Consider the following 20,478-nt stretch of genomic DNA (forward strand, 5'->3'; position numbering starts at 1 on the left):
CTCCCCATCAGTCACTGAGGGAGAGCGTGCCTCCAGCAGGACGGGAGCGTGGGAAGGACCGGGGAGAGTAACGCTGCCTCCATGCAGAGATGATTTAAAAGCTTTAAATAAATGTTGCATGTAATAAACCCAACTTCTTATCTATCATAAAAAGTAATGGATAAAGAAAGACCAATTGCCAGCGCTATAAATCAAGATTCTACGTTAGGCTAATGCTATCCCCACCGACCCTGGCTCCCGTAAGGCTTTACATCATCGCAGCTCTGATGGATGATGCACGTTTGCAAATCAATCGCTCCATCAGATCTAACCCATCTCTGGAGCTACCACGGGTGCCTCTGACGTGCTCGCACCAGAGCCTTGTTTCCCTCTCGCCCCAGCCTGTTCCTGCTCTGGTCCTTTCCCTTCTGAATCCCGGCATCGCCAGTGGCAGCGCGGGCTGAGCGATGTGGTACCCACGGACCTGGGCTGCAGCGTGCGGTGGTGTCCTCATCCCCTTTCACAACACGGTGAACCACTTCTGGTCCCATTTGTATGCTCCAGGCCAATACCTGTTCCTCTGTAGCCCACCTGTAGTAACAAGAAGTTATTCAGGGTTCTGGCTTAAATCTCATGTGGTTTAGATCACGTTCATTTTGGGGATGATGCTCTTTTTTGCAGGAGTGTGTCTTGTATAGCCAGATCTCTGCACAGTAGCTTCTCTGGGCCAGGTGACAGCAGCTCTTCAGTCCCTGACAGCAAAGTGCTGGAGATAATATTCAGACAAAGGAAGATGGAGTGATTTATTACCACTCAGATCCTTTTTATAGCTTGGATATTTTATAATGGGTTCTTAAATTCCTCGTAGGAAGTTACTTGGTCCTCAAGGCTACAGAAAAGCCTTGTTAAATCATTGCTTAATTAGAAGCAAAATTCTTTTACAGCTGGTCTTGGGTTTGTGCCACATACGTTCTTAGCAGAGGATTATTGCAAACTGATACCTGATAAAAGCATATTAGTCTGTTATCTGTAGGAGTGTGTCTATAAAACACCGTAGCCATTGGTACTCAGTGTTTTTTCCCCATGGCCCAGGCCACCTGAGAATCAACTGTCCTCAAAACGCAGCGATCATTATCCCAGCCACGCTGAAGGGGCACCCGGGGCTTGGCTGACCAAGGCAGGACCTCGCTTGCTGCAGGACAGCAAGTCATGAGTGAAGGCAACTCAAAGCTTTCACTTTTCCCTGGCCGAGGAAGCCCAGAATAAACAGCAAAGCCCTCTGAGGCAACTCTAAGTAGGGCTTAGGGATTAACTGTAAAGTCCCTCGTCCTCTGAAGCGTGTCCTTTAGTAGTGGCAAAGCAAGCTAATGGTCTCCGTGCTTTTTCCCCTGTTTTGACTTTTCTGTTAGCTTTTTCTCCCAGCCGTTCTGGGTATGTGGTAAACCAACATCGAAGCTAGATCTCTAATCTCATGCAGAGAGGACTTCAGCTGGGTTTTTGTTTTCAAGGCATGAATGCCTTACTGTAGCTCTCTGGTTTAGCAGTTAACTGCGACTTCCCTGTTCCGCTTGGAGTGGTTTGCACTTCAACTTACACCTTATAAAAGCAGGTTGTTTTGTTAAGGAATAACCTTTCCAGCCCAGTTTCAAAATATCTGTCCTGGGGGAGCTGGGTAAACTAATGCTATTTTTCTGCAAAAAAAGAGACTTCCCTAAAGCAGGGAGGAAATGGCTACAGAGAAGCAAAGCAGGCCAGTAACCTTTAGCAAAAGGACAGGAAAAAGATTCTTTGCAACCTCTGTTGTCATTATAGAAGTGAGAAAAAATACCTACTGGGAGCTACAGGTTGTTCTCCAGAGGTAGCACAGAGCCCAGGTGGACTTTGAGCTGTGGAGATCTGGCTCAGGGTAACCGGATGAAGCTCTGCTGAGTCACAGAAGTGCTTTCAGAAGTCACTTGAACAGATCCTAGCGAGAGATGTGGGTTTCAGGACGTCCTGGGTAATCTGTATAAAATACTGGGAGTCTGCGGGCTTCCTACCAGCCTTCCTGGGTAAGAAAAAAGCACTGGAGCCAGGGAGTTTGAAGGTAGGAAACTTGGTGGGAAGTTGCCAGCTAAGTTATGCTCAGGATTAAGAAGATGAGCTTAAGTGATTTGTTTATTTTTATCCAGCTACATATGCTTCCCAAGTACAGCCTTCATTCTGGCACCAGTGGCAGTCAGCAGCAGTGTTGTGTGCTCATCCAGGGCTTTACTGAGTTCAGAAACTAATCAGAAACTTTGCTATTTTCCAACTTAATCTTTAAAAACTGGAGTTTTGCATCTCCAGACCCCTTTGAGCTTTCTGCCTCAGGCTTGCCACCAAGCAATAGAAGTAGCTGCTGTTTTAGGATCTGATCTGCAAAAGTTATATTCTGTGCAAGATGTAGTTCTAGCAGAATAGAGGGGCAGGTGGCCATAGGATATGGATTGAGAACCACCTCCTCTGCTGGAAAACCTCGCAGTAATTCCTTGGGAGCAATGCTGCCATTTCCTAGCCTCACGTCCTCATTCTCCTGCTGTACATAGTACAAACTATGCTGTCCATAGTTTCTTGTGTAGATGAGCAGTTTTGATCCCGTTCCTTCTCAGCCAGCCACCTTTTAAACATGGCAGTTAGGTGTTTTGTGTTTATTTCTCCTACTTTTAGCTGCACCACTTTCATAAAAGCTCTGCAATTACTGCACCATCTTCTGACAGCAAATGCACGTGAGTGCTCGTTGACTGAGGCAGTGGCTATCTAATCTGGACTTCCTTTTCCAGGTATTTCCCATGCCTGCTGCCGGTTGTTTCAGAGCCCTGTGAGAATGCTGTGCTACACAGGTACCCTCTGTGCTTGCCAGCCAGCCCGTGCAGTGTCCTGCAAGTCTTAGATTTAGCTCCCTGTAGTCTCCTTGTCTTGTGCTGGAGGAGAGGTGATCACTGCAGGCTCCTGGTTAGCAATCCCTGTAAGCTGTGAGTTCTGAGAAGTCCTCATCCTCTGCTAATACCCGCTCTAGACATAGCATAGAAAACAGCTGGAGGCTTGAGTATTTCCCTCCTCTCCAAATGTGACATTTCTCTCCAATGTGTGGGCCACTTGCTTTCTTGAGACGGGAATTCATTCCTCGCATCTGGCTGCGATAACGGCGCAGAGGAACAAGCTGCTGTTGTCCAACTCTTTTGTGTATTCAGAGCTGTGCAACAGGGATGGGCTGATGGAGGCGGTGCAAGTGCTTTGGGTCTGGACTGGCTGATAAAATGTCTTCTTGGTTCAGCCAAAATGAGCTGGGGAGCCGTGTAAGTCAATAGGAAGTAGTTTCTTGCATGCAGGAACCGACTCAAATGGAGCCTGTGATGGCATGAGTATTGATGCTGGTAAGTGCTTTGGGACCTGGTATCTCCTTTGCTCTGGTTCTTTTGGCAAATAACATATTAAGGAGTTAATATGAGCAGTAATGCGGGCAGAGGTAAGTTTGTGATGATAACAGACCTTATCTTTCCTGAGTGATCAATGTAGCCCAGGAGTTTTCTTTAAATTACGGAAAAGGTTCACAGTGAATAGGTGAGGGGTCTTTATTTTTACCATGTGTTGAGCTGGAAGGTCTCAGAGACCACAGGACATTCAGTACTGAAACGTGGCTGCTGTTGGAACAAGGATCTGGAAATTACCCAGTGTATGTCATCTTTAGTGGAGACTGGATGCTGACGTGTGTCTCTCTTCTAGGTTTAACTGGAGTGAGCTGATCCCTCTGCGGTTATGGGGTCGGACCCTAGGCTTGCAGACAGCAAACTCGCAGTTCCTCCTGGAAGGGATGCCTTTCCGCATCTTTGGAGGGTCAATGCACTACTTCCGAGTCCCCAGGGAATACTGGGAAGACCGAATGCTTAAGATGAAAGCATGTGGCTTAAACACCCTCACCACGTAAGTGTCTGTACATCTACCTTGCAGCCTCTCCCCTTTTCCACAGCAGTTGGTGGAACTTTGTCATTCATTCCAGTGGGCCATACCAGTGCCTTTCTGTCCTTGTTACGATGAGAAAAGCCACGCTGCCCTAACTCTGCATTTCAGGTACGTGCCATGGAACCTCCATGAACAAGAAAGAGGGAAGTTTGACTTCAGTCGAAACCTGGATCTCGAGTATGTGGTACAGACAGCTCTATTATTCAATACTCCTGTTTGGAGGGGAGGGTGTGCATGTCAGTTCTGGATGAAAATGTCCTTTCCATCTTCTGAAGCGAAGCCTGTACCTTGGTCAGGCACAGGAGAATCTAATTTCCTCTGCTGCTTTCTGGTTTAGTACCAATCCAGTATAGTTGCTTTAGCAAGCAATTCTTGTCTGGTACCTAAATTTTGCGGTGGTTGGTGTATTGGGAGCACACGGAGTAGGGATTCTGCAGTCAGACAGTAATTACGTTTCTGGATCTCTAGGGCCTTCCTTTCACTGGCAGCTAAAAATGGACTGTGGGTGATTCTGCGTCCTGGACCTTACATCTGCTCTGAATGGGACCTTGGTGGTCTGCCCAGGTAAGTGTGTAAATCGTTCATCTAAGGCAACCATTTGGGACTGTGGCAAAAATCACCAAGACCTCTGATCATACAGTTGAGCCTCCTCCAGTGATTCTGAATGGCTGGCTGTTAGGTGGGAATATTTCTTTCCCGTGTCCCCAAAGCAGGTGAACACCCATTATGTTACTTGACTGTCTAATATGAATAGTATTTGCAGCTTGATGGAAAAATTTGATTCATCTGAGGTCCATTTTAAAAGTCCTGCTAGAACATACATACTACATGGCTGGCAGTAGTAAAGACCCATAACTTTTTCAACCTCCTGCTGCATTTTCTGCTGAAGCACAGAGCTTGTTGGTAAGAGGCTCTGAAAGCTGAGTTGAATACATCAGCATTGCGCCTTGCCTGGTTACCAGATCCCAGTGGAACCAGTGCCAGGTTACGTACCGCTTGTTTTCCTTACCTTCACAGAGCATAAACCTCAGTGGAGACACTTGACAAAATTTAGGGCTTCTTTCTTTTATCCTTTTCAATTTTTAGCATGCCTTTGGGATCAGTCTTGTAAATCAGCAGTAGAAACTATGGGAACAATTATCGGAAGTTTTGGGTTGAGCGATGATTGGGGTTTTATGAGGGAGCACTTGTTTGTAGAGTGAAAGATCAACGATTCCTGCCCAGACGTGACTTGGTGTCGGTGGGTGGTGGTACCTCAGGCAGTCTTGACACTAAAAGGTTCTGTTTGCTGCTTTTCTCATAGTTGGCTCCTGCGAGACCCAGAGATGCAACTGAGGACAACGTACAAGGGCTTCACAGAGGCTGTGGATGCCTATTTCGATCATCTGATGCCCATTGTTGTCCCTCTTCAGGCAAGTACCATCCATCACCCTCTGTCCTCAAGTGGGGCCTGTCTGCACAGCTGAGTGTGAGCTGTGTGCGACGGCAGTGGGTTGAGGCATCACCCTTTGGTTATGCATAGACTTTGGGAGGATGAGAGGGTCCACTGGAGACTCATGCATCTTTCCTGCAAGCCAGGGCTGCTGTGATTTTGGTCCCTCTGATCAGAAATCATGGTGAACAGCTTCTCCTTCTTGTTCCTAACAGTACAAGAAAGGAGGTCCCATCATTGCAGTGCAAGTGGAGAATGAATACGGTTCCTACGCCAAAGACCCAAACTACATGACCTATGTTAAAATGGTAATGTTGACACATTTACTTGTTTCTGCGGTGAATCTCTCATAAACCACCTTCCTTACAGTATTTTCTTTCTTCTGAATAACTTTTGAATATGGCTTCAGAAACCCTTGAAAGCTTCAGTGCATAACCCAGCTGCATTTCCCTTGACGTTTCTTCCTGAAGTGGCATATGACCCTCTCAATACTGATGTGTCTGTGTTCTTACCTTTTCCAGAGAACAGGATGATGGGGAAATGGGGGAGTGTTTGTCATACATAGCTGGCCTTGAAGAAGGTATCTCCTGCTGGTCCTGTTTTGCTTTGCTTAGATGACATTAGAGAAAGCTTTCTCTTTGTCTCTGTTGAACTTCCTGGGAGGAAGGAAGCCACCAGCAAACTCCTAAACTTGGGTAATGTGGAGCTCAGCATCAGGCAGGTTAATTTGCCTAAGCCTCCCTTACCTTTGTCAGAGACAAGAGCGTGCCCTGGCTCCTGCCTCTGAACTGAGTGATAAAGAGTTGGCTGGTGCTCAAGGAGGCCGGGTTATCCCAGTGCATTTGGCACGAGCCTGACCTGTTCGTTTGCCCCCAGCACCATTGCAAAGCAGACAGTTAACAAGATCCACAGTGTGCCTTACAAAGTTTCTTGTTGAATTTCTTCTCACTGAACGCTCAAAAACGTTGCTGCACGTGAGAGAGGTTACCCATCCGGTGGCGTGCACATGCTATGAAGTGTATGTTTTTCTGCTACAGCATTATCAGATCCTTCTGAGACTTTCTGGGTACCCCAGCTTCACCCTGAGCACCCTGAGGTTAGCTCTGGCCCAGGTTGTCCTGTTGCTCCAGGTGTACAGAGGCTCTACAACCAAAGAAATCGTGTGGCAGGAGCCCTAATCTGCTTAGAGCGGTGCTTGCTCCTGCGCTAACTCCATCTTGTGGAGTGATTTAACATTGTTTAGAAGGTTCAATGTGAAGCGTACATAAAAACAAGTTAAGGACTTGGCAGTCTGAACTGATAATGTCAAAACTGTCTGTTTTATCTACATAGTTTCCCTCCCTGTGTTCTACCAGTGGCAAGCAAATGGCTTTCAGAGCCCTAAACGAGTGGGGCACAGAGACTCTGTTGTGTCTGAACAGCGTGCAGACTCGGTGCTTGCTTTTCCGTATCGCAGTGATGAAAGAGCCTGTGATGTTTCACAGACTTGTCAGAACAGATAATGCTTCCTTGCCAGGCCCGTGAGTGTATTTCTGCAGCGCTGTTTCATCATATTCTGGTATTCTGTGCGATTTACATCTGAGGAAGTGTATTATAGTGGTTAAAGATGAAAATGTGGGAAAGCAGGATTTGCAGGGCTTCCTTTTTGGTTGGAGTGGGATCTAATGAGAGGTGGAGCTCATAATCCTTGTTCTGGTTTGGGCCTTGAGCTTTGAATGTGGCAAGTTGCTGAATTCATCTCTGCATCTAGCATACAAAATAATGTTGCAACCTTCCTGGAATTAATATGCCTGTTAAAAACCCCCAGCAACTCTCACAAAACCTCAAATCCGGGTCCTTATCTCCCATTTTAGGTGCAGTGCCTTTACCTCCCAATACGTTTAGGCCACGAAAGGGTGCTGTGTCACACTGTACGTGAGCTGGGATTAGCAGAGCACACACCTGGGGCTGCCTCAGATGCCGTTTCTATTCCTGGTTTCTCTGCTGCACCCTGAAATCCTGTAACGCATTTCAATGCGTGGCAGCTCTCTGCTGTTTCTCCATTTTATGCTTGTATTTGAAAGGAAGCAAGTAACCAGGCTGCCTTAACTCTGAATTGGGTCTGTCTTTAAACTCTGCATTGTAATGCTTCTCCAGTGTAGACCTTGTGTGATGCTAAAGTCTGGGTGCTCAGGGCATGTAGGTATGTGCGGTATGCAAAGGCTGCTTTAAACACACAGCACACGTTAACTGGGTGGTACATGGCATGGGTCACACTCCTGTGTCTTTCTCCCCATTTTACAGTTAGTAATGTAGAATTAAGAGATGGAAGGCTTGTTTTCAAAGCTCCTTGAAGGTGAAGGAGTGACTTCCAATGTGATTGCCTAACCACATCTGTAAGAGAAAAACTCCTAATGAGAAGAACCCTGTGTGTGCATATGTATTTTAAAAACCTTAGAGTCCTGTTTCATACCGTGCTGTGGTATTGAAGAACCAGTAAATTCATTCAGAGAACATAGGTACCTGAGCTGTCCTGTGCTGGCATTCACTGGCAAACCACCTATTTTCTCCTTTCAGCTCCCATTGCTAGGCAGGAAGGGTGAGTTGCTTTTCTTTTTCTTCCTCCACCTGAAGCCCTCTTTCGATGGAAAGCAGTGAGGCTGTTTATTAAACGGATCTCCTGAAGTTTGATGCATCAGTGAGAAATGGATCCAGCTTTCTAAAACAAAACAAGTTGGTTTTAGTTGTCTTTAAGCTGGAAAAAGTAGGTAGGGATGCTTCAGGAGGAGATGTCGCAGGAATGATACTTCTTACCAAGTCACTACCAGTTTCAAGCTGTCTTGAGAAGGTGATAATGCACTTTAATGCTTTAATATCCTGACAAATACTAACCTCAGGCTGTTAACACAATGGTTTTTCCTCTTTTTTTAATTTAGGCCTTGCTAAACAGAGGGATTGTGGAACTGTTAATGACCTCGGACAACAAGAATGGGCTGTCCTTTGGCTTAGTGGAGGGAGGTAAGTGCTTGTGGGAGAGCACGGTAAGACTGTTCTTTGGGGCAGCCTTTGAATGAGAGCAGGAGGCTACATTAAACAAGTACCTCAGCAATTACTACTAGTAATAACTTATTATTAAGGTATCTGGTGTGCAATTAAAAGGAGAGGAAAGTAATGCATCAAAGCCTTGATTCTGCACTGTAACACGGTGTAAGGTCAGCAGTGGTTTGTGGGGCAGCCCCATCTTCCCAGCGAGCTTGCTCTGGGGTGTGCAGCCTTTGGTAGGCAGGCGAAGGAGGGCATCGGGTGGGCATAATGCGAAAGGATGTGCGTTTGCCCTTTCCCTTTTAAAAAGTGTAATTCTCCTAAATGTTTAAAAACGCTGCTTAGCACCCTGCCTGCTTTTCACTGTGAGGAAATGGAGGTACAGCTGTTTGAGTTTCACTGTGCCCTAAATCTGGCTGTTTGGGGCACAGCGTGATACTGATTCTCAGCTGAGATTTACTACCTACTTGGCCTCTGGTCTCTCCTGTGTTTCTGCCAGTTGCCTGCCTGAGTAGTAATTGCTTTCCTGAATGAAGAGTTTAGTTTGTGAGCGCTCCTGTCATCACTCAGTCATAAATACTGTTAACTTTCTCATCTCAGGCATGGAGATGATTAAAGGGAAAGACTTTTCTCTCCTTTTGGTTTTTTTCCTCCTGTTGATTTTATTTGACAGCATGGGAGGGACACACTCGGCAACTCTGAAGCGCAGGGGCCTTCACCAGTGTGGTGCTCTCCTCAGTTGTATGGTTTCTGGTGTGCAGCAGTTTTCAGCCTTGACCACACAGAGTCACTGTAGCCCTGCCAGATTGCCGTGCAGAAGGGCTGGTGTGGAAATCCCTCTCTATCCCTCCCCATCCTCTGTGGGAATGTTGACTGCCTCAGCGCTCGCTGGTGTTTGGAGTTGTCTTTTCCAGCACCTTGCGTGCTGAGAGCTCTTTGATACCAATTTGCCTCTTTCCATGTCACAGCAGTCTGCTCATTAGAGTCAACATGTCAAGCAGTCAGATGCATGGAAGAAGTCGGGCTCAAAGTGGTACAACAGGAAGGTGGCAGAACAAAATCCACTGTAGAAACACATAACAAAACAGAGAAGACTCCGTGCTGGAGTTGAAAACTGATGTGATTTTGTTCATTCTGTTCATCAGTTGTGTACTGATTTCTTTCAAAGAAGCATTTGTATGTTCCTGTTAATGCCAGGAGCAGTGAGGCTGGGTTATACAGCATTGTAGCCCTTGTTGCAGCACATTTTCAGAGGATGAGAAGGAAATCGTTTATTCTGTTCTCCCACCAGGTTTGCCTGTGCCAAATTCTTCAGCTCAGCACACTGCAGAGGTCAGCCTATTAAAATCGAGGTATAAATAGCGAGAAGCGAGCTTTTGCTTCTGTAAATACCCTGTTTGAAGTGCTCTGTCTGACACAACTGGGGCTGGATTTGATACCAGATACTTGTAAGGAGTCAGGTTTTAATACAGAATCATATCACTGCTCTTGCATTTTCCAAGTTTCTTGGCTCGAAAAGTACAAAGATGGTTGAAACGTGTGCCAGGGGCTGGGACGCTGACACCAGATTAGTGTCTTCTAAAGCACCAGCTCCTGCAGACAGCTCTTCCTGCTCCCGTGCTCGAAGGCCATGCAGTGATTTTTGCTATCCATGCAGCACACACAGACTGGTTGCTGCACAGGGCAGAGGCATAGATCAGTCAGATAATTTCAATTTCTCTCTGGTTCCCTTGTTCTGCGGTTTCTCTCACCCACCCCCACAGACATGACAAGCTGTAAGATATTGCCTGGGTAGCAGTTCCTGCAGGTAAAGCCTGGGAGATCAGCGTGGCATCCAGATATGACTTTCTAATATTAAGTTTGCCTTTATTTGGTGCCTTTTATCTGAGGATCTCCAGATGCTTTGTAGCCTCTAATTAAAGCTTGTGACACCCCATGAGCTGCTCTGATGCTCTCTCTTTCTAGTATCTCTGAATAGTAGAGCTAAAAAGATGGCCTGCAAGTATTCCACTGTGTGCTGCAGTCCTGTTAGATTCTGCATACTGAGTGAAGACTTTGATGGGAAATTTCCAAGGAGGTCGTATTGGTGCTTCAAAAGATGTTCCAGTTCCCTCTGAGCTTGTGCTGGGCTGATGCCTGAGGAGTCGGTCCCCATGGCGTTTTCTACATGTCTAAATTAATAAAAGCTTTTTCTTTTCCCAATAGCACTGGCCACTGTTAACTTTCAGAAGCTGGAACCTGGGCTACTGAAATATCTGGACACGGTACAGGTAAGATGCAGAAAACCTTCATCTAGATTTTCCAGGACGGCATTAGAAATGAAGCACCGATAGTTGGTTTTGGTTTCATGTGTTGGCTTGGGGCTTTTTTTTGAACGAATGTTTGGCCTTCCTTCTCATTAGGCCAAATCCTTCTGGAATCAGTGATGGTTTCTCTAGAAAGTGAAGGAGGTTTTAAGTATGCTGTTGTCCAGCACCTTCTTAAAGGCTTTGCCTTCAGCTGTGGCCTGTGTTTAGCTGTTAGGGATTAGATTTCTTCACACTTTCAAGTGTTGATACCCAGTAGCATCCTGCTTTGCAATTGTCAGGCCTCTTTCTTGGAAGTTCAATCATCTTTTTCCCAAACTCTCTTTACCTTGATGCTGTGGATGCCATCGAGAGCATGTTTGAAAACTACAGCTTTCAAACGCAGTTCTTTCAGGTACACTGTGATAGGTGTTTCAGTCATCTCCAATACCTCATATTCAGTGTAAATATGTGAAGTTGTATTAATGGCATGCTGTGCAGAAGAGAGGATTGGCTCCACTGTGCACTTGGTCCTGTTTCTGCAGCAGAACTGCTCAGAGGAACACTTTGATTTCTGATACTTTTCCACAGTAACTTCACAAAGCGCAGTCCCAGGCCTTCTCTGCAGCCCAGCCTACCAGACATTTTAACAGTGCTCACTGCAGGAAAACACTCGTATTTAATGTGTCACTTGAGCATCTCTAACCCCCTGTGCTGTCAGAGATGTGAACCAGGGGCAGGGAATTGCCTAATGAACACTTGATGCAAAAAATACCTTGATTGTGTGGTGAGGGAGCAGTGAGGGAATAACAAGTTTTGGTCTTTGGTGACAGGTTCTTTCTCTCTTTGCATCCTCTGTCCTCTCCTTGCCCTGTGGCTCTGCTTGCTCCAGCTGTCAGCCTGGAAAGATGTGAACATCTGACATCTGCCCCTGGCCGTGATCGATTCTCTTCTGATCCCTTCCCTTGGCTTGTGCCTGGGCTGTGGAGGGAACCCTTGCTGCTGGCGTGGTGAACGCTGAATCCTACTGCTTTAAGTTGATTTCTTTTCCTGTACAGGCTAAAGAGGCTCTGCTGCGTGTGCTTTCACCTTCCCTAGGTTCTACAAAATTCCCCAAGCCCTACAAATGAATACAAGGCGGCACATTCCCCACCAACTGAATGCAGCATGGCCCAATAAGAGCAGCTCCTCCTTTGCCACACTTACTAATTACAAGATAGGAAGGCTGTAATTCGTATTTGTAAAGATTATGAAGCTGTTATCTTGCAGTCTTTTATTGCAGAGGGTGATAAAACTCCTTCTTTGACTACTTTACTGGGGACGGATTGATTAAACATATTTCCAAGAGCTGCACTGAGCCTGGGACAATTAGAGTATTACAGGCACCTGCGGTTGTTTTCTCCTAATGAAACACGAGTTTCTTTAATGCCACTTACCTTGGCCATTTCGTGTGGCATCAGATAAAGCCCCTATCAAATGAAGGGCAAAATTGCCTTGACTAGAAATAAATACCATGAGGAGGCAGTGCCAGCCAGGCTGAGCACTCGTGTCCCGTCCGGTATGATGGGGCAGGGTGGATTTGTACAGGAGCTGAGGGAGCTGGCAAGCGGTGACAAATAGGAAGCAATTGCTTTGTGTGCAGAGCTTTTTTTAATGAAGACCTAATTCCTGCAAAGGCTAATTCTTTCCTGCCAACGCCATATGCAGCATTAAAAAGGCATTAAGCTGCTAAGGTCTGCTGTTCCTACCTTGGCAAGCTTTGGCTGCAGCGCACCTGCAAATCTCAGCTGGCAGTGGCGTAGCTAATAAGCAGACATTTATAAATGTGTATTTCTAGCAGAAGCTAAACAGTGGCAGTCGGTTTGCCGTCTTGTTGCAGTTCGACCAAACAACAGTATCCAAATATAGTGTGCTGTGGTTTTTGCTTCGTGCCTAGCTTTGCTTTGTGCTTTGCTTGCCTGTTTTGGGCATTGCTGGCCCAAGTTGTCTTGTTCCTCATTTATTCAGAGCTCCTTGGCTGCTTTATTTTATGCCAGCTTGAGAAGAAAACACTCTTGCAAACCACGTCGCCAAACTGCATTTGAACAACGCTTTTCTAGAAAACAGGGATGAGCTCAAGACTGCTCTGTCTCCGTGTTAACTCCTTGTTTGTGTTTTGGTCCAGAGAGATCAGCCAAAGATGGTGATGGAGTACTGGACCGGATGGTTTGATAACTGGGGAGGCCCCCACTATGTCTTTGACGCAGACGGTGAGCACCATGTTCTTGTCTTGCTTGAAAGCGAAATTCCTGCTCGAGTACATGGGCTTTACCCTTTTTCCCCGATAGGAGAGGTATATTTGAACGTATTAATATGTACCAATATATCAATAGAGGTGCTGCCCTTAGGGCAAAATACAAATCACAGTACAAATGACTGTGGTTACACAGGCGTGACTGACTGCCAAGGAGCAGAATGTTTGTGTCTGCTTTGCATTACTGGACGAGCGTTAGCCTAGCTTCTTGGTCTGTGGCCTTCCTTTACAGAAATGGTGAACACCGTAGCAAGCATCCTCAAATCAGGAGCATCCATCAATCTCTACATGTTCCACGGAGGCACCAACTTTGGCTTCATGAACGGCGCTCTGGCGGCTGATGAATACAAGGCAGATGTCACCAGCTACGGTGAGTTTTCTTCCACTCTCTTGCCCACACGCTCACTGCCCTTCAGACTTGGCTTCATGTTGTCTCCACATTGGGTCTTCTTTCCAGGGAAAGATGGTGATCCAGGATAGCATCCTGGTTTTAATTTCACTAAGTCAAATTGTACCATAAAGCTCTTTTCATCACAACAGCCCGTTGTTAAAATTGTTAATTGTTGACTTTATCGTGTGTGAAATTCTGGACACACTCCAGTTAGATCTCCCAAACTATTCTGCTGCTCGGTGAGCTCCAAATTAAGCAACTCTGTGGCTGTCTAGCTACATTCACAGTGATAAAAGTATACAGGTTTCCGTAATACAGACAGTGCCAAGAAAACTGTCTTGGGCTTTTACTTCCTTGATGACATGAAGGCTGCCCCAGAGCTGCTGTATATTCTTTAAAACAGATGTGCTGCTTTTTCAGATTATGATGCTGTGCTGACAGAAGCTGGAGATTATACATCCAAATTTTTCAAGCTCCGACAACTCTTCAGCATGATTATTGGTAATTATAAACCCAAGAACCAAAATACTGTCCTACCTACTGTATTAAATCAGAGACTTGTTTAAACTGACCCTTCTGCTGCAGCCCTGTGGCTCCAGTTGATAGTCTGGCTGGGTGCTTTTTGGGAGGGAGGACCAAAGGAGGTCTGAAAGGACCTTAAATCTGTGTTGGCTTTTTGCATCTGAAGTAGTTCTTCCATCTTTCTCTTTTTGCACCACAGGCCAGCCTCTTCCTCTCCCTCCCATGATTGAAAGCAAGGCATCCTATGGTGCAATCCTGTTGCATCAATATATCTCTCTCTGGGACGTGTTACCATCTCTTTTACAGGTAGTTCCACCAATTTTAATGCATCTCAGAACTAAAAGGCATCACTTCTTAGGTGGAAAAGGTCATTAGTGCACTGGCTTGTTAGCCCATGAGGATAAGGTTGGAAATGTTCTGTTAAGTATATGGAAAGGAGGCAAATCTTGTATCTCCCCTTTTTTACTGCTACTTCTGTTCTCCTGGAATTCCAGTTTTGCAAGTCCTTGGCTCCCTTTTCTGGTACCTTATCTTCATTGCTGTAGCTTTCATAGAGCCACAAGGTAATTCAGGTTGGGACAGGCCTCTGGAGCTTACAGGGTAAATGTAACCTGCAGCAGAGTGAACACCTATCTTAAATGAATTGCCCCTACGTGGCCTGTCAATGCTGAGAGGCCACTTCTGCTGTTTAATGTCTTTCTCCTTTGCAGCCCATTAAGTCAGAGCTTCCCGTTAACATGGAGAATCTGCATGTAAATGATAGCAGTGGGCAGTCATACGGATACGTGCTCTACGAGACTGTCATATTTGGTGGTGGTCAGCTGCATTCAAGGGACCACATCCGTGACCGAGCACAGGTAAGGAGCGGAGACTGTGAATAACTTCAGTCAGATGTAATGGGATGATGGGACTTAGGTACAGCTGATTCAGCGACGCAGTTACGGATGCTGGATTCTAGTTGCATTTCCTCCCCAAATACAACTTCAGTATCCTATGCACCATGATTATAATGTAATTGATGAGAAGCTGCTCTCCTGTGCTCTGTTCTGCAGGTGTTTGTTAACACCATGTATGTTGGTGAGCTGGACTACAACACGGTGGAGCTCTCCCTTCCTGAAGGACAGGTAAGCAACTGGAGACTGCTCACAGCAATAGTATGTGGATAACAGAACCAAGACCTCTAAAAAGGCATCGCTCTCAAGGCCTGACACAGCAAACAGTTGTTATACCCCAACCAGACACTATTTCACTAGTGAAATACAGTGTGATTTCACTGCCAAGTTGCTATCTGTGATTGAGAAGTGGTTTTTGGATACTTCTCCATGGAGAAAATTCAAGTCATTGTAGTCCTTGCTGCACAAAATTTGCCAGCCTTCCTGCTGCACCCACAAACTGCACACATGGAGTACCAGTACCCTGCAGATCGAGTCCCTCTAGGTTTCTTCTTAGCAAAAAGCAGGTTTTAAGAAGCTTTTGCCTATACTAGTTGTTCTTACAGGAGAGCTATATGACATAAGCCTCCACACTATGTCAGACTCCATTCCTGGCTCTGTGGGTGGCATCAAAATGGTATTTAAAAATTCAACAGAAAAAGGAAAAGAGAACTTTTAGGCTGAAAATTCCTCAGTGGCATCATTATTTATAGCTGAAAGATAGGGGACACTGTTCTGTAACCACCCAGAACTTAAAAGTAAACACATAAATGGCAACTGCCAAAGGCATTGGTGCCACCTCCCCTCTTAACCACCTCCCCTGACCTCAGGGTCAGGGTTTTGGCTGGTACAGCACATGCTGCGCCCTGCTCCAGCTGATGCTCTTCCTTTTTGTTTTACAGGGATTCAGGCAGCTAAGACTCTTGGTAGAGAACCGCGGTCGCGTCAATTATGGCCTGGCACTGAACGAACAGAGGAAAGGTAAGTTAAGGTCTTTGTTCTCAAACTGGCGTAGATAGTGCTCCGAGTTTAAACACTACAGGAGCAGATTTGACTAAAAAGTTCAAGCCTATCACACACAGTTGTGTAGCTGGAAGAGGTTAAACCCCCAGGCTTCATTTTTAGTGGGGAACTGCATGCACAAAGCATACAAAACAGCCTCACGGAGTCAGGCTCGTGACTGTACTAATTGTGCTTGACTGCAGAAGAGGTGTGTAAAGCCTCTGTGCTGCTTAGGCAGTCCCAGCTGCAGTCCTGTAATTAGGAGGCTGGATTAGGACGCAGGCTTTTCCTGCTACATGGAGAATATCTAACAAGAGAGTGCTAAAGGAAAATTACTTATTAAGGTATCTTAAGATCCTTGGATGAAAAGCACTGCATCAGCACCGGACATCAGTGCTTGCCCACGTTACATTTTGCTGTGCCTGTTAGGGAAGTAACTGATCCACGGCTTTAAAAACATCTATACATGGACAGCTATCTAAAACCCAACAATAACCACAAAACCCCATCTGCTGCCTGTGCCAGCAATGTTTTCTGCTTGGAGGGTGTTTAACGGCTTGGTGAGTTGAAGCAAAGAAGAGAGTGGAGAGGCCAAAGTATAGTAATGTTCCCCACTCAATCTGGATGAGCAATGGGACCATATGGCCTCTAATTCCATTGCAGGATGTGGCTGCTTTCCATCTCCTGCTGTTCCTCGCATTCAAATAGGAAAATCTATCAGCTTTAGCTGTTTTTCAACTCTTCATTACCCCCATTGCTCTTGCAGGCTTAATTGGTGACATCTTCTTGAATAAAACCCCCTTGAGGAACTTCAAGATTTACAGTTTGGAGATGAAACCTGGCTTCATGAAAAGGTTTGTGGGATTAAAAAGTGTTTTCTTCCTCATTCGAAACCAACTGTTTACCAGCAGTACAAAATCTCACAGGTAGCAGTTAAACGTATCCGAAAGGCAACACAAGGTAAAAGTAGGCAGGTGGATTTTTTGCATTTACACGTTCCTTGCTGATCCCTTTGCTCGAAATAGTGCAGCAAATTGTGCTGTTTTATCCATAGCATTATTTAGGGGTGAAATGTGTTCCCACTGTGCAGGATTTAAAGACTTCCTCACAGCCTGTACAGCAGGGTTAGATCAGGTAAGTAAAAGCGTGGCTTACCCAAAGGGGTGGCTCCCAGCACACCCACACGCTGGAGAAATTGCTGTCCTTCTTGAAATTAGCAGTATGGCTGATATATTTAGTAATTCAAACTCGCAAGAGATGGATTAATTCTAGGAAGCTACTAATAGTACATTAACAAGTCCAGATGGCGTCCCCTCTTCAAGTTATTTTGCGTTAATTCAAGAAAAACTGAAAAAGAAATCTGGCAGGGGTACGTCAAGAAGCTGCTGTTGGCAGATACAGAAAACCTCTGCAGACATTTAAGGTAACAGATGCCCTATGGACTCGGGCCACAATCCAGAGAGACTCTTTTCAGCTCTGTTGTTAATACCAGAAGTAACACATGTGCATTCCCCAAGATATCCCAGCTCCCACATTCTGTGTAGAAAGGAGAGAGGCCGTGTTAAACTGAGATGGCTTTTGAAAGGAAGAAAGGTCTATATTTTGAAATTTCTAAGGACAATCCTAACAGGGGGCTACTTGAAGGACTTACTGATGGGATGACTCACATAACTGTTGACTGCAGGCTTTTAGAAGAGTTTTTCCAGTGAGGAACATGAAAGCAAGTGAAATGCCATGCCCAAAGAAAAGCAATATTGGTCAACACCACAGCCAGTGGCTGCCAGTTGACCAGCAGCAATGAAACACAATCGGCTCCCAGTGACTGTGGAGGAGGAAGGAGAGTGTGGTGCTGTGAAAGGGGTCGTTGTAGGCTTTTAGTTGAATAATTCAGCAGCAGTCACTGGATCAATAACTTCCCTGCATCCAAGAGATGCAGTCTGTAAGGGTCGGAAGGGACCTGTTCTGACAGGAACTCAAGGCTTCTGGGGGACTTCTACATCCCCCCTATTTTCTGTTTGTCCTCTGCTCCCAAATTGTTGCCACAGGTAAGAAATAATGCCAGATTGCCCCTAATTACTGCAGACTTGCGAGGATGTGTTCATGTTCCTCGATAGGAACATGGGCAGGAGTATCTGTTTTGACTCCTATAAATTCTGCAGGTTTCCCTTTAGCCTGTGCAAGCCATGTACGTTTAAAGCTTGCACCGTGGCACTGTCGTAGCTGAAGGAGGATAAGCACTTCAGCAGCCAACGTAAAGCAGAGATATTTAGGTTGCTGTGAAGTATTAGAGATGGTGATAGCCCCAGATATCCTGTTCTTGTACCAGAAATTGGCCTATCAGGGATGTGGCAAGCACAGGATAATGAAGACTGAGGCATGTACTGCCAGTGCGCTTATCTTAAGTGGAGGGGATAGATCAGCGAGGTGCTTGCCTTGAATGTTTACAGGAGATAAACACTTCATCCCTTTGTAGCATGAAGAATATTACCTTCAGGCACGCAAGGAAATAGCAACCTTGTTGTAACCGCCTCCATCTGCAGCGGTTTGAGATGCTGCTGAGACCGCTGCTGTGTCTGTCAGCGCTGCCCGGTGCTTCCCTGCCGTTACCTGTGTCGATCTTTCCCTCACAGCTTGCGACACCTCGCGGGATGGAGCGCAGTCCCGGATTACTTCGTCGGTCCGGCCTTTTTTCGCGGAAGGCTGTGGATAGAGCATCAGCCACAGGACACTTTCTTGAAGCTGCAGGCAAGTCCTTTTTGTCTTTTCCCCTTATTTTTTCTTTGACAAGATTCTTAAAAAGCTGGTTAGAGAGACCCTGGTGTAATAGCTCCGACTGAACTCTGTAGTCTTACAGTCTGTAGTCTTAGAGTCTTCCTCTGATCTTGGAGAAAGCAAATTATTTTGAGGGTGTAGAAGTCTTCCCAAGCTGGCAGGTAATGCTTTTCAGCCTGTAGTGGTCCTGATGAGAAAACGTGGGCAATGCTGACCCTGCAAAGCTGCTAATGAACAGTTAGTCTCTTTTAGTGACATACAAATGCTATTTCTTTCCTAGTTGCAGAGGAGTAATGGGCACAGCAAATAAAGGAGGCACTAGTTTTCTCCCTGCCTTCTCAATGTGACATGGAAAGAGTCGCTTCTTAGTAGACATGGCATGAAAGTTAGTGTTCACCTCTTCCTTCTGGGCAAGATTGCTGCTCTTGTGTAGAATTTACGATGAGAAATTAAGTATTATTTAACTTCCTCCTCCGGTTTCACTCCCCTGAGTCAAGCTTCATGCCAATCATTATTGTACTGCTCACTTTTCTGTTTCTTCTTTGTTGTAAATTATGCTAGTCGGTAGCAACGCAGTATTTCTGTCACCTGGGAAGTAGGTGAGGGGAAATACTCTGTGCTTGGGAAGAAATAAAGATAGGTCTGTTCAAAAGGATGAACTTTCCTGTACAAGCATGAATCGTGAATGGCACATTTTGGAAAGCTTTATCCTTTTAATTAGTCCATTAAGGATAACTCCTGTTCAACAGGGCTTACTTAAATGTTCATGGCTCCAGGGAGTCGCGCAGGGAAAGCAAGCAGAAAACCTGCAGAAAGTGGCCTGAAAGAACACAAGTGTGAAAGCAGACTTGGCTCCCCGTGGGGATGCTAACGAGGCAATACAGCCGCATCAGTAACTCTGTGTGCTGTCCCCATTCTAGGGCTGGGAAAAAGGAGTTGTGTTTGTCAACGGTCAGAACCTGGGCCGCTACTGGAAAATTGGACCTCAGGAAACGCTCTACCTTCCTGGCCCCTGGTTATGGAAAGGGAGCAACGAGGTGAGAGGCTTTGGTGGGATTTCTCTTTGTTTGTATGGTTAAAGATCCTGCTCTGAGGCATGTCCCAAAGAGCCAGACACAAACAGTGTGTTAATTACCTGTCTCTACCTGCAAACCAGCACAATAGCATGGAAGGAGACTGTTATCTCCTAAGATCTGTGAAAATCAGGGAAGGTGCTGCTCTAAAGCTGATGATATGGCTCTGACAACCATTAAGACATGATGAGGATGGCAGGAAACCTTCAAAGCACTGCATCGAGTTCAAAATCAAGACAAACCTGATTTGATGCTGGTTCATTTTCTGCATCATGTGGTGCTAAAGAATCGCAGTTACTGTTCAGCCTCACATTGATTCATCTCTTTAAATGATGCTTCCTTCCCCTGCTGTGATCGTATGCCTTTTCCTCCTAAAAATAGTTAAAGTGCCTCAGCCTTTGTATGAAGGAACTTTCCATATCCCTCTCTCTTCTGCAGATCGTCATTTTTGAAGAGCGCACTGCAGGACGGATAATTCAATCTGTCGACATTCCTTATTTAGGAAGGACCCAGTACGTGGACTGAGGAGAGCTCCTTTCCCACGTCTGGTTCATCTTGACTATTCCTGGTTGCATGTCTGGGGACGCGATGGCCCAGGCACTCGGGCATGTTTATTCCCACTAGACCCAGGTAAAGGATTTGCTCTTTGGCAGTAAGTTTGGCAGAAGAGAGAAGGGCTCCAAAGGAAAGCAGAGCCCGTTGTTTCGTAGATGGATGCGGAAGCAAATCTGCCTGCACCACTGAGGACCCACAGCTTGGATGGCTGCTCGTGATCTTATGACTGTGAGGGAGTAA

The 20,478-nt window shown here is 45.8% G+C and overlaps 1 protein-coding gene across 1 annotated transcript; it reads left to right on the forward strand.

Moving 5' to 3' along the window:
- Positions 1-2,780: 2,780 nt before the first annotated feature.
- Positions 2,781-20,478, forward strand: GLB1L2 (galactosidase, beta 1-like 2; the record flags this gene model as incomplete). The annotated part of the gene is made up of 19 exons (XM_010192235.1): positions 2,781-2,840; positions 3,724-3,921; positions 4,069-4,137; positions 4,429-4,524; positions 5,264-5,372; positions 5,608-5,700; positions 8,308-8,389; positions 10,619-10,683; positions 12,863-12,947; positions 13,224-13,361; positions 13,803-13,883; positions 14,104-14,210; positions 14,615-14,761; positions 14,957-15,028; positions 15,739-15,817; positions 16,605-16,692; positions 18,469-18,583; positions 19,531-19,647; positions 20,122-20,478. Coding segments are annotated over 19 exons (1,888 nt in total), but the record flags the coding sequence as incomplete, so codon positions are not given.

Source organism: Mesitornis unicolor, unplaced genomic scaffold (genome assembly GCF_000695765.1).
Source record: "Mesitornis unicolor isolate BGI_N332 unplaced genomic scaffold, ASM69576v1 scaffold959, whole genome shotgun sequence".
NCBI classification, from domain to species: Eukaryota; Metazoa; Chordata; class Aves; order Mesitornithiformes; family Mesitornithidae; genus Mesitornis; species Mesitornis unicolor.